This window comes from Nanorana parkeri, unplaced genomic scaffold (genome assembly GCF_000935625.1).
Source record: "Nanorana parkeri isolate BGI_ZX_2015 unplaced genomic scaffold, ASM93562v1 scaffold118, whole genome shotgun sequence".
NCBI classification, from domain to species: Eukaryota; Metazoa; Chordata; class Amphibia; order Anura; family Dicroglossidae; genus Nanorana; species Nanorana parkeri.
Genome location: NW_017306386.1, coordinates 1,271,236 through 1,284,841, shown reverse-complemented (window position 1 = coordinate 1,284,841; position 13,606 = coordinate 1,271,236). Strand labels below are relative to the sequence as shown.

At 46.0% G+C, this 13,606-nt stretch overlaps 1 protein-coding gene across 1 annotated transcript in view; it reads left to right on the top strand.

Annotated features, from left to right (window-relative positions):
- Positions 1-504: 504 nt before the first annotated feature.
- The window catches only part of UBE2G1 (ubiquitin conjugating enzyme E2 G1), a 38,470-nt gene continuing 25,368 nt past the window's right edge, over positions 505-13,606 (top strand). The window contains exon 1 of the mRNA XM_018553383.1: positions 505-715. Within this exon, the coding sequence (XP_018408885.1) occupies positions 670-715 (46 nt within the window). The 5' untranslated portion in view covers positions 505-669. The remainder of the gene's footprint in view (positions 716-13,606) is intronic.

Sequence of the window (13,606 nt, the reverse complement as noted above, 5' to 3'; positions counted from 1 at the left end):
ACAAAAACACATAGGAGGGGGATTTATCAAAACTGGAGCAGACAGAAACGTGAGCAATTGCCCTGGGCAAGCAATCAGCATCTCTCTTCAGTTTTCTCACTTGAGATTTAAAAATAAGAAATAGAAGCTGATTGGTTGCAGTGCAAATCTGTTCCAGATTTTGTCTGCTCCAGTTTTGATAAATTCCCCCATAATTGTGCCATGCGACTCTTTGCAAGCGTGAACAGGGGTAAAATAGTGAAGGCCAGCTATAGTCCCATCCATGCCTTTCTAATTGGAACTCATCATCCAATCACTGACTGATCACTTGAGAACAATGGTGAAGTGATCACCATGTTGATATGTGTCTCTGTTTTACAGTCCACGGATTCAATGAGCAGTGCTCAGCACAGTGCCCACGTTATTCTGACCTCCCTAAAATGTCTACCGCGATACGACCTCCCCAAGATGGCGGCACTCTGTTTCCTTCCCCCCATCGCACAGTGTATAGGTCACGGTGTGGGGGGAAGGGCTATATCCGCGCATGCCCGCTAGGCTCCGAGCGCAGAGTGATAGGGACGGAGAGAGTGAGGAGCCGGGGAGGGAGAAAGAGGTGACGGCTCGGACCAGCTGCTCCCTCCTCTTGTGAGTCGCCCGTTCCTGTTGTCGGCCAGCACTGATCGGTATAGCATGACGGAGCCGCAGTCGGCGCTCCTGCTGCGGAGGCAGTTAGCAGGTAATGTCCTCCTCCCGGGGGTAACAAGGGGAGAGGGAGGGGAGCCGGGCTGCTCATAAAGGGACAGTGTCACTCGCTGTATGCCTGCGGGCTCTGTGTGTTCGTCTCCCCTGCCTGCCCCGTGTGAGGAGAAGGGACGGGTACCTCGGGGCAGACGGCTGCGCTCTGAGGAGGGGGCAGCGTTGCCATAGAGAGGGGGAGGGGGCAGCCGCTAGAGGCAGCTGCCGGGTGTGCGTGAGAGACCAGCAGGCACGGCTGACAGGCACAGGAGGGGACGTGTTGGTCACAGGGTCAGAAGAGGGGATTCCGGACACGGGAAAGACGTTGCCGTCATAAGCTAGTCTAGGGGAGATCCCCTTTGTAATGTACACCTACATAGATAGTCTTGGGGCGCCTCTTTGTTTTTCTCCTGTCAGGACCTCCATGTACAGACACTTGTGTGTGGGTGACAGATAAGCTCCGGGTGCAGCCTCCGGTTGGACTTTCTGCTTGTGTGGTGTTTTGTGTCCCCCCCCTCCCCTTTGTGTGCCAGCCCTTGGCTGGTGTTGCCCGGGGCTCTGACTGCCAGTGACACCCGTTCGCCGCCGTCGTTCTGAGCATGCGCACTGACCACTCACACTGGGGGCCTCACAATGCACCTACATGTGCTGGAGCTTTAAAGAGACACGAGCCTGTGCCCTGTCAGCGGACATTTCTCTGGGGGAGGGGCCTGTATACTGCTCTCCTGTCTTCTAACGTTCTCTCTGCCGTTTACTGTAAACAGTTCACCACATATTTCAATATACTCCTTGTCATTGAGGGGAAATTATCAAAACTGGAGCAGACAGAACCCGGTGTAGCTTTTCACTTAAGCAACTGCTCCAAATTCTGTCTCTTTCCATATTGATAAATTCCTCCCTTTGGGGGGAATTCATGAAACAGAATCTGGAGCAGTTACCCATGGCAACCAATCGGCATCTGTTTTATTTTTAGATCTTCTCCAAACAAACTGAAAACGCGATGTTGATTGGTTGTTATGGGCAACTGCTCCCAGTTTTTATGCATTGTCCCCATTGTGGTTTTTTGTTAACAGCAGTTGCTCATGGCAGGCAATAAGCTTTGAAAATGAAACTTAGAAGCTGAACTCACCAAATTGAAGATGGAAGCTGATTGGTTGCCATGAGCAATGGCTCCAGTGTATTCTTAATACATTCCTATGAGCACAGCTCCTGATTGCCACAAATACAGGCGTATGCTACTTATGTCTGTGCGTGAGCACTGACACATCTGGTGTGACCAGGCCCTAAGCAGTTGTCATTAAAATGGCAATGGAAATAATGTTCCCTCTTTCCATTCTCTGTTGCATTTTGGTGTTACTGATCTCTTGCAACCTCTTTGCAGCCACTTCATCACACCTGCATGTGTGTACATGCATGCCCTCTAGCAATGGTTGTATGTCATTTCTCAGGTTGGCTTTCCTGATGGAGACAACAATGGACTGTAGCTGTGCCCAGCTGCTTGTAGTTTTCATTGGAGAAGTGTGTGACAACGCAGGAAAACAGTACAGAGCTTTGTCATCCTGTAACAGGAAGTGCATGCACAAGGATGTTTATGGCATGATCACCAGGTATTCTTTTAATTTAAAGTTGCAGATTTTTTATGTGAGCCTCTGCCTAGACTACACACATTAAGCTGTTTACATATGCTTAACAAGCAGAAATGATATAAAACAAATCCTCATTCATCTATGTAGCTCTAGGAATTGTGGTGTCATTGAGCTTCAAAGTGATATTAAAGCCTCCTATTTAAAAAAACATATTTTCTACCAGGAGAGCTAACTTTGATTGAGGCTGTTGCAGTTTTCCTTTAAAAGTTTGTAGTGGCTCCGCGCAGCAATCGTCCCCCCCGCCCCCTACACGGGTGCCTCTATCGGCTAATGGAGGTCCTGTACACGCTCATGCACGCCCTGTGGCAGACCACGCCCCTCCTCTCCACCCAACAATTTGATTGATGGCAGAGTGAGCCTATGGCTCCTCTGGCATCAGTATCCTACCACTGCAACCAGGAAGTTCGGGGAACGAAGGGACGCTTCGGGACTGGCGGGGACGAGCGTAGCTGACATGTAACTGTGGGGGGGACTGGGAGAGAAAAAAAGGTACTGGGCCGTTTTTACCCTAATGCAGAGAATGCATTAAGGTAAAAAATACCCAGACCTTAAGACCCCGTTCACATTGAGCGATTTATCGCGCGGTAATTCCCGCGATATCGCGGCAAATTACCGCGCGATATCGCGCTCCAATGCAATCCAATGGGGCAAAGGGTCCTGCTGTCGCGGGTCGTGTGTCGCTACAGCAGGACCCTTTTTGGAGCTCAATGCAAGCTTGAACGCGACATCACGCGGCAAATCTCGCGATGTCGCGCAATATGCAAATCGCGTGACAAACATGCGATTTGCATATCGCGCAGTGGGACGGGGCCTAATACTACTTTAAAGCTGCGTCTATACTGTAGCAGTGCATTAACACATGCACATTGCGTTAAGGGAGTTCATACATTTTAAATAAACTGCGTGACCACCAAACGCACCAAAAAGGTAGAGGCAGTGCACTATAACGGACTGTAGTGCATTACCTTGTGTTGTGGAACACTGCAGCTTACAATCGTTGGCAAGATGCATTGGGGCACTAACGCATCAAGCACACATTTCCTTTACAGCGGTAGAACAGTGAACCCAGCATAAAGTTCCCAGCCTCGGCTGGGAGATCTGTGGAGAGCAGAATCTTGGCAGGCTCCCAGTCTTCTGATGTAAACAATCAGCTGGTGTTTCTGAGCTGTTAGAAAGCAGTCTTTGCTGTAACCTTTTTAGGGCTCATTCACACCAGCAAGCAGGCATTAAGGAGCACAGAACACTTGTGAGCTATAATGCATCACAGTGCTTGCTTTTCCCTTTTTTTGTAACTTGCACCTTCATTTAACTGAACACTCTAACTGTTAGCACGGCAGCACGTTATGATGCATTATAGCACTCTTTGGACGCACTGTGACAAAGTGCGACATGTCTTACCTTGAACCATCCTAACACATACACCCCGCTACTTTTACAATGCCATGGTGCGCCAACAATCTCCATCTTTCTCTGCCAAACGTAAATGATCTAGCTGGATGTAATATGTATGAAATCTTTACCTTGACCTCCATACGTTCATACATGACACATTTCCTGTAGTAGTATTTGAATGACTAGTGGCCATTCTGTCAGCAGGTGTATCATTGCAGACGTTACATATAGCTGACATGCTTGATATGTGATACACAGTTGTGCTCAAAAGTAACTGTAAATAAAAGTTTAACAGAAACGTCATGTTAAATTTGACACATGGAGTTCTTTCCTAGAGCTTGATTATTGGTCCCTGGTCTTGTTTCTAATCCTGGTAGCTGGCACTATCTCTGAGCAATGTTTCACTATGTATATAAATTGTAATATTGTATGGGGTAAGGGGTCAGTGATTGCCATTCATGCATTTTATGCTGCATGGAAGGTAACATTGTTCATTGTTTTTATGTTTACACTTATCAAATAGATGTTTTCAATGGAATATTTAACAGACCAAACCCCGGGGTGTGGATCGGGGTTAACAAAGCGGTAACCCCGAGCGACACTCTGGAATACAGCGTACAGGTCTTACCTTGTCCACGATCGCGCTGTGTCCTCCAGCGGCTGCCGACTTCCGGGTTCCGTCCCTTGTGAGCGGCCGCATTGCAGGGGGGCGGAGCCGGCGGGAAGTTTGAAAGCGAAAACAAAACAATTTTTTAAAAGAAAATAAGAAAAATCATACCGTCAGTGAAAAGCATGTTTCACTGAACGGAACAAACGAGCTGAAAAAATACGTTCAGGTGTGAACGCTGCAGCCAGCGCTCATGTGGTTTGCTGGTCTCATTTTCATTTTAAGTGACACCTAAACTCAGGAGTTGACTCTTAAAAATGTATTCAAGTAGCATATTAAAGCAGACCGTTACCCATATCTTTAAAGTAACAAACACACTTTTAGAAATGTTTAGGAATGACAATCTACACACACATACTTATAGATAATTGCCGGCTTTGTATTCTGTGCATACCTTATTTCTATCTTCTTCCCCAGTCTTCTGATGGTGGCCATGTTTACTAAGGGCAGACAAATATATCTCCCTTTACTTCCTGGAACTATAGCACATGTGACTAGGACATGTGACCATGCACATCATCTCAGGGGAGGAAAATGCCTTTCCCTGAGATCTCGTGAGATTACAGATTAAATTTCCCAGCAATGCTCTGCTAATGTAACCTTCCCAGGATGCAATGCTTGGGCACATTACATCATTTGTGCCAGAACTAGACTAGGAATTAGATTAACTCTATTTGTAAGTAAATGAAAAACAAGTTTAACTAATGTAATGTGATTTTTAAATCCACATGCAGAGCTGCATGCTTATGTTTTTGTTATTAAAAGGGGGTAAAGCTCCACTTTAACAAAAATGTTAAAGTGGACCTTTAACCCCTTATTTGTGCATCACTCGGCTGTGGATCCTCAAATCATCGCCGCTCCAAGCTAGCTCCCGTGATGGACTACAATCCCAATACAAATTGGTAAACTAAACATGAGACTGTAGTCCATCACAGAAGTGAGCTTGGAGTGGTCGCTACTTCACAACACACACGGGGAACAAAAGTATCCACCCTCCAGCAGGAAGGACAGTGTCGGCATGAATTCAGAGATGATTTGAGGATCTACAGCTGAATGATACACAAATAAGGTCCCGTTTTGTGAAAGCGGACCTTTACACTCAAAAATCAAATTCTACCAATGCATCCCTCTATGTATGATTTAATAATAACAACATAGATATGTCAGGTGTAAACTGCTGTGATTTTGAAATACTGACACTTGCAGAGCATTCACTTCCTGCTTTGAAAGGGCAAATGACTTCAGTTTGCCAAAGCAATGCACACTGGGATTGTTATCTGCAGAGCATTGCTGGGAAATTTAATCTGTAATTTCACAAGATCTCAGAGAGAGGCATTTTCCTCCCCTGAGATGATGTGTATGGTCACATGTGCCAGGAATCCAGGAAGTAATAGGAGAGCTAGTAATCTGCCCTTAGTAAACATGGCCACTGTCAGACTGGGAAAGAGCTAAATAAGAAAAGCAAAAAAATCCAAATCCGGCAATTATCTAGAAGTATGTGTTTTGTAGATGTCTGTGTTGATTTTACTGCTTTGTTAGAGATTCATACAGTCATGCTGTTTTTCCCTTGTGTTTGTTATTTCAAAGATATGGGTAGGGCTGCAGCTAACGATTATTTTCATAATCGATTAGTTAGCCGATTATTAAGTTCGATTAATCGATTAATCGGATTAAAAAAAAAGGTACACACAGGCAGCATTAAAAAGCCCCCGGCCGATCTCCACTTACCTTGGTGTTGTCGGCGGGCAGCGGCGTTGATCATGTCGGCGGGCAGCGGCGAATCGGGCAGCTCACCGGGATGAGAGGGCCAGACGCATGTCCTCTAGAGTGGCGTAAGCGTGAGCGGGTATACCGGCGTAGGCGCGAGCGGCTTAAACGACGTGGGCGTGGCGTAAGCAGCGGGCGTAAGTGGCGTAAACGGCGGGCGTAAGCAGCGGCGAGCGGGAAATTTGAATTTTAGCCGACGAATCGACGATGGAAAGCGTTGACAACGTTTTCCATCGTCGATTTTAATCGACTTAATCGAATAACTGTTGCAGCTCTAGATATGGGTAATAGTTAAAGTATTTGAATGCATTTTTAAGATTTAACTCCCGAGTTTAGTGTCACTTTATTGTAAGCGCTGGGGGGGAAATTTATAGTAGTAGAATTTCACTTCAGCCCTCAGAGAGACCCTGTCACCTGACCATTAATTTCAACAAAACTTTCCATAAGATATGTGCGTTTTAACTTATTTTATGCTCGTTCTCTACCTGTAACGACCTCTCGTGTGGACATCCAAAAGCCCTCAGACTGCTGCTGGTGCTGCCTTCTTGAATGTGATGATAGCAGTGCCGGCAGATTTGGAGCGATCACTCATGTAAAGCTGGGTATACACTGTTATAATGTCTTTGTTCAACCTGCGGGCTGAGCAAAGTAAATATGAGAGATTCCTCGTATATCCAGCGTGGATGGATGAATCCCACTGCTGTTTCCATTTTATTCTGACAGTGAGACTTTTTCCAACCTGCTCCTTCCATCCTCCGATCAGCTTCTTAAAACTCTGTAATTGGTATTCTCCTTGTGTGCTCCTCTGGCAGCGACATAGAAGGTTTTGTAGGGAAGGGGGGGTAGAATTAAAGAAGCTGCTAGCACACACAGTATTTAGACACAGGAATTTGTCCTAGAAGAGGACTATGATGCTCAAGGGGGGAGGGGGCTGTGCTAGGGAATTGACTCTTCCTGGAGTAGTCAGATTTTCTACCAAGTTCAGGGGCCCATTGCAATTATATAATAAAACAAATGGAAAGGAAAACAATGCAAGTAAGCATTTAAGGTACTTTTTGTTTAGTTGGTGACAGGACACAGCAACAGGTTCACTTTAATGCTTCCCTGCTACTTTGTTGTGCCACCTGGAGCCTGAGTTGTAGTTTGTGTTACAGCGTGTTGTAGCATAGGTGTGTTGTGTAAGTGGGCTGCCATTTATTTTTAATGGAACCCCATCACACATAGTGTTCTGGGGTACATATTCCTGCAGTACACCATGTGAACGGCTCCAAGGCTGGGTATTCGTTAATAGATTATTTTTGTTCAGCTTTCAGGCTAAACACAGAAAAAAAAAATCCTCCATCCACTGGAGCTTTTATGCAGATGCTGTTTGGCTGATAATCTTCAGCCCGGCTCCTTCGATTTTTCAGTCGAAGGCTATTGGGCAGGAGGCGGCAGACAGAGCTACTGGCTGAATTTGCTCAGTTTATAGCCAGCTAAACAAACCACTTAAAAATGAAATGAAGTGCTCTAATCCCAAAGTCTAAGCATGCCCAAAAACCTTACTGTAACCCCTGACATTAAACTAACTCCCTCTGCAGTATTTGCTGAACCCAAGAAAGTTCTGTGCTAAGAACTGCTTGTGTCAGTGTGCTGGCTTTAAGGGCCTGTTCACATGAGATCAGGTCCTGATCAGCAGCCGTGGAGCTGCTGATGCATTGCGTTTTTGGCCGCGTTCCAGCAAAAAAAAAAAATTTTTTTTTTTTTGCTGGAGTGGGGCTGTTAGTATGTTAGCTGCAGCGCAGTGCGTTTTTGATGCGTTTTTGATGCGTTTGCGTATCTGTTCCTTTTCCGTTCCTGACAAAATGTGACATGCAGTATTTTTTCTGTCGTAAGCTGAACTGACTGCGCACGTGAGAACTGGAGCCCATAAAACACATAGGGATACATTGGGATGCATTTTGAGTGCAGCAGCGTACGGAGCCGGTCAGCACACAAAACGGACGTCGTGTGAACAGGCCCTAGAAGAACAGAAGAACCTTGCTGGCATTGTATAGTTATTGGTTTTCATCCAGCACCTGTGAGACATCCGTGTTGATTTTACTGCTTTGTTAGAGATTCATACAGTCATGCCGTTTTTCCCTTGTGGTGAGATTTGTGCATTACTTACCATGTAATAAACAACCAGGGTGTACATGGTGAATTGCCTCTGATTTTCACAGCAGGTTTGTGAATAAATTAGCTTTTACACTAGCGTAGTCCTATAACGGATAGTTCTGCTTCTGTGATGAGGAATGTGCGGCTGTTTACACCTTGGAGGGAAATTTCAGACCTTGAGCTTACTAGTGTGAAGAAACAGCTGGTGGTACAGTGTGTACATTGAAAAAACAAAACAGGGCGACGTTTTCTTTACAATTTGCAGCAAGAGTTATGTGCAGCCCTGTGAAAGGTGTATTAAAACAGTTTTGGCTCATTCTGTGTTAAAAGTGATAATGGCTTTTCTTAGTTGACTCTTTGTTATTGGGGTGTTTAACCCTTTCCCTGTCCCCAACTTAATTAAGGCTTACGGTGGAACACAAATGTTCCCAGCCTGCCACGTCGGTGGCATTTACCGCTCCGCTATAGCTCATGGTCGATTTTAGCGAACCATTAACTTATATGGGAATGGTTCCGCCGATGGGCCTCTTTAAATTAATAGCTGACAAAGCCGCTGATGACCGCCATTAACAAAAAAAATTGCGGCCGCAGGGATCTGTTTCTCCATGGATCCTCACTGCTCTCCCCTGCTTGTATGGGCTGAGGCAGCGAGGATCTGAATAGAAATGGCCGGTGGGGGGGCGGAGGAGTGAGCCGCTCAATCACGATCATCGAGGAGCATAAGAGCAGCCCAGTGGGAAGGAGAGAGGAGCCGTTGTCATCCTGTCAGTTTCAGGACGACAGCGGCTGTGTGTGTGGCCAAGCAAAGGATCAGTAAATATCTGTGATATGATATCTGATCCTCTGTGTGTAGAGCAAACACTGGAGTGATCATCTGATCACTCCAATGTTTGTAAATAACTGGGGACACACAGAACTATGTGTCCCCAGTTATGAATGAGCAGGAAGTGCTTTACATCACTTCCTATTCATTCATGATTTTTCAATAGGGAGAAACACTCACTACAGAGGCTTTTCCCCATTCAGAAACTGCTTGATAGGAAATATTTCAGTTTCTGAATGAATGGGAAGCCTCTGTACTGAGTGCTCTCCAGTCATTTAGAACAGAGGCTGCAGAAAAAGAAATTGAGGACTCTGTGTCCTCAATTTCTTTCTCCTATTTAAAAAGTGAAATGTTAGGGGTCTGACCCCTAATATTTCCCCGAGGCCCCCCCAACAGTAAAAAAACACAACCCCGGTTTCATATTGATTTGAGAAACATTTGCGCAATTATCGCAGGGCCTACAAATTTAGTAGCACCCCCCTTTTTTTTTTTTCTTCTACCGGGCCTGTGCTTTCAGAAAATATATGGTTTTGGTGGTCTTTTACCAACTCTAGCAACGCAGCATCAAAACAATGGGAACAAATTGCAAAAATGGTGTGGCCAGCTGTAAAGCAGGTGTAAAGTGTGCCAGAGGGCTTGGCAGCGAAAAGGGTTTAACAGAAACTGGCCCACGCAAACAAGGGGCCCCAATATTTGTGAATGCACTGTGATTTTTTTTTAAATATGCCCCTACGTCTTGGATTATTCCCAAGAAACATCAGCTGTTGCCGCTCACACTTCACGGTTTAAAAGCATGTTCTCTCCACCTATGCGAGCAGTAGCTCACTTCAGCGTTGCTGACATAGACTGGGAGAGTTATAGGTTTGTCCCTGACTGCACAGACTTTACAATATTTCCTTCCTCAAATATCACCTATTAACCTGCCATAATGTGTCTGGTGCTGAAATGTTTGTGCTTTAGTTACCCTGCTGAATAGTTTAATATTTCTGGTTTTTTTTTTATAATAAGGTTCTGCCCCTCTCTGACTCCATCTAAAATCTCTGACACAGCCTGTTTTTGGGTGAAATGCGGTAGAGGAGCAAAGTGTAAGTGGGACAGAATGGCACTTGTCGAGTCTCAGTAAAGCTTTTACATACCAGTGACACCTGTGTGCTGATCGATTCTTTGTTTGGCCTTGGCTCGTGGAAGCAGAGTTCCAATCCACTAGTGGGCACAAGGTGTCGCTCTGTTTTTATCTGTGATGGAGCATTGTGCAAATACAAGCCCGTGTGTGTGTTATGCTACCGGGCGTGTGCCAGAAAATAACATGGACCAAAATGCCATAAGAGTGATGCATCACTAGTACAAAAATGTATTTCTACCTATCTTATTAGGGATGCACCGTTACTAGTAGCGGTGCTGATACTGGGCATTTTCATGAGTGCTTGTACTTGCAGCTGCCGTTAGGTCGCTTGCTTGCTGGGCCTTCGTGGCGCCTGTATACAACCTGGTCCGGCCTCAAATGTATACCCCCTCCTACCGCCCATGCACAGCCCTAGGGACACCTGCCGTCTGCTTAGACGCCGCATAGCCCAGGTGGCAGAGTATGTAGCTTCATATTATTCTGCTTTGCTGTATAATGTTTTGCTGGGATTTGTAATCCTCGTATAGCTGGTGGTATTCTCCATTTTTGTATAATGCATTGCTGGGATTTGTAGTCTTCTAAAGCTGGTGGTATTCTGCATTGCAGTATAATGAATTGCTGGGATTTGTAGTCTCTATGCAGCCTCTAGTCGGTGGCAGAACTACCAGGGTGGCAACGTTTGCAGCTATGACTGTGCCCTGACGCTCCATCACTGTCCTAAAATAATTTAGTCTCCATTGTTTTAGAAAAACTTTCACATGACGCTAAAAAAAAAAAGTATCAATAATTGGTATCGGTGAGTACTTGAGGAAAAGTATTGGTACTTTGGTCTGGAAAAAAATGGTATTGGTGCATCCCTACTTTGTGTTTTCACGGAGCACACAGCCCTTTGAGGATAATTATACTTTTTCAGAAATGATGGTAGACATTTAAACTGGTGTCTTGGATGGCATGCAGCCCCCATGCTATTTCTGTGTGGCATTTGATCAGTTTTTGATTATTTTTCTGGTGCACTAGATATCTGATTATGGTTTATTACAACATGTGTTTTTTAAGGTATAAAATATTGTAGTTTAATATTTGTGATACTACAGTATTCTTCTGCTGGTGTGTAACCTGCAGCTGGGTCATGGTGTGAAGTGGAGGCTGGTTATACCAGGTACAGGAAGATGATGGACGTCCAGGAAGCCAACAAAATATTCCTGTCAAGATAGTGCGTTTGCAAAAAAAATGTACTCAAAACAACGAATGCAGCCATCACATATAAGGACTTGCAAGCTGCACTCCAGGCAGATATGAAAGACACAAATTAATGAAGAATTCCAGGAAAACGTTCTTAACCCTTGCGGCGAGGCTACCTTAGAGCCTGACGTTTATGCTCTTCTTTTCTCCCCATGTCAATTTGGAAAAAGCCTTGTGTTCAGTGAATCGAATCCAAGACATTTTCAGAATGAACAAGGGGGAAGTGTATATGACGCTAGCCATCTAGGAATAATAAATGGGTTTGCTCGAAAGGGCTGTGCTCTGTAGCAGGGCTGTTTTAAATCTCAGGATTGAATGGGCAGAAATGCAAATGTTTGGGCAGATAAAGCGGCTCTCATATATGTATGTGTTTTGCACACTGCATCGCTGCTCAGAAATGTAAAGCTGAGCTCCATGCAATGACCCAAGCAGACGAGCTGTTGTCTGTTACTGACAAGCAAGTCCCTGAGACTGGCTTGTACTATTTAAGTTTTGGAATAGCTCTCCGTTGCTTTTATCATCCTTTTCTCTGGGGCAGGTTATTACTGCAAAGCACAAAAACTGAAGAGGCTTTTGTATCTGGAATTAAGTACCTTCTACCTCCAGGTTTACTTTCATTTTAACAGTCATAAGGTTCAATTCAGAAAGCTAAGACAGTGGGATAAGGATGGTAACTTTCCCCAGTCATCTTCCAGGAGAGCCAATGAAATAAGGCTCTGCCTGCCTGCAACAGGAAACACATCAACCACATTAAATAAAAAGACTCCTCCTTCCATCCCAATTCAGTTTTTTTGTGTTTCCTCCGGCTACACAGGGACATGGTAATGTTTTTGTTCTGGGCTCATTGTTTTATTGCCTTAGGGCAGAGCCTAACCCTGCATGCGTTGGGACCACTCCGGGCATAGCCTGCTGCGGCGCATGCAGGGTTTTTTCCTCTATCGGACCCCCATCCGAGTTGGCCAAGGTTCCCCTTCGTCGCTCAGGGAGGGAAAACATCCTCCTTCCCTTTTGTGACGGTAGTCGGGGAACCGCAGTGGCAAACATGCTGGCAGATGGAAGGTGGCTTACCTTTGAAATGTTCTCCCTCCCCGTGGGCCCTCTTGGATTCCTTTGATTGCTGTTACCCTTGCTGCAGCACCGCGTGGTGTCACGCGCGGGAGGGTGTCAGCATTGCCGGCGCACCTGTGATGTTGAGAGGACTCAGGAAGTGGGTTGGAGCGGCATCACAGTGAGGGCGGAAGTGAGTCACTGAGCAGTGACGCGCTTCCTGTGCGACGGCTCGGGCCGGATTTCCACACGCGCCGGTTGTTTGGCGCATAAAGGCGCTGGAGGCATAAGCAGAGCCTCTGGGGGGTGAATCTGCCACATTCAACGCCACTCGGCCACAACTACAAGGCTACACACCTCGAAGACGACCAGGACCACATACGGCCGGTGGGGGCGTCAGGAGCGGGCCGTTAGCGTGGTCGGCAGTAAGAGCAAGGCTGCCTACGGATGCCGGGGCGGGTGCGGCCTCCCCAGATCTGGGAGAGCATAGTACTGGCGCTAAGGTAGGCGAGTTTGTTATGGATAAATCTCCCCTATCCTTACCCCGCTTGTGTTGGGGGTCTGGTGCACAGGACAAGCTGGGGGGTGATGTTTGGTTTAACATTTCTTGCATGTTGGGTGGAGTATGGGCTGACGGCATCCTTCTGTCTTATGCAGGTCAAGGCCACGGAGGATAAGCCCCTTGCTGCAGCCAGCGGCTCTCGCTCAAAAGGGAAGAAGTGTGCCTCTTGCAATGTCAAAATGTCGGCCTCATGGTCCAAACCCTTATGCAAAGTTTGTTTAGAGAAAGTGGTGGCCAAGGAATCGGCTGGGATGTTCAAGGGTCTGATACATTCTATGAGAGATGAAATGGTTACTACTTTTCAATCTTTCAGTTCTGTGTTGTTTGCACAGATGACTAAAATAAAGATTCCTAACTTTGCATTAAAGCTTTTTGCATTAAGCCAATAGTAGTATTGCAATATGCATTCCCTGCCCTCTTAAAAACAGACCTTTACCCCAGGGGTGTCCCGAGGCTGGGGGTCACATGGTCTCTAGACCGAGTGACA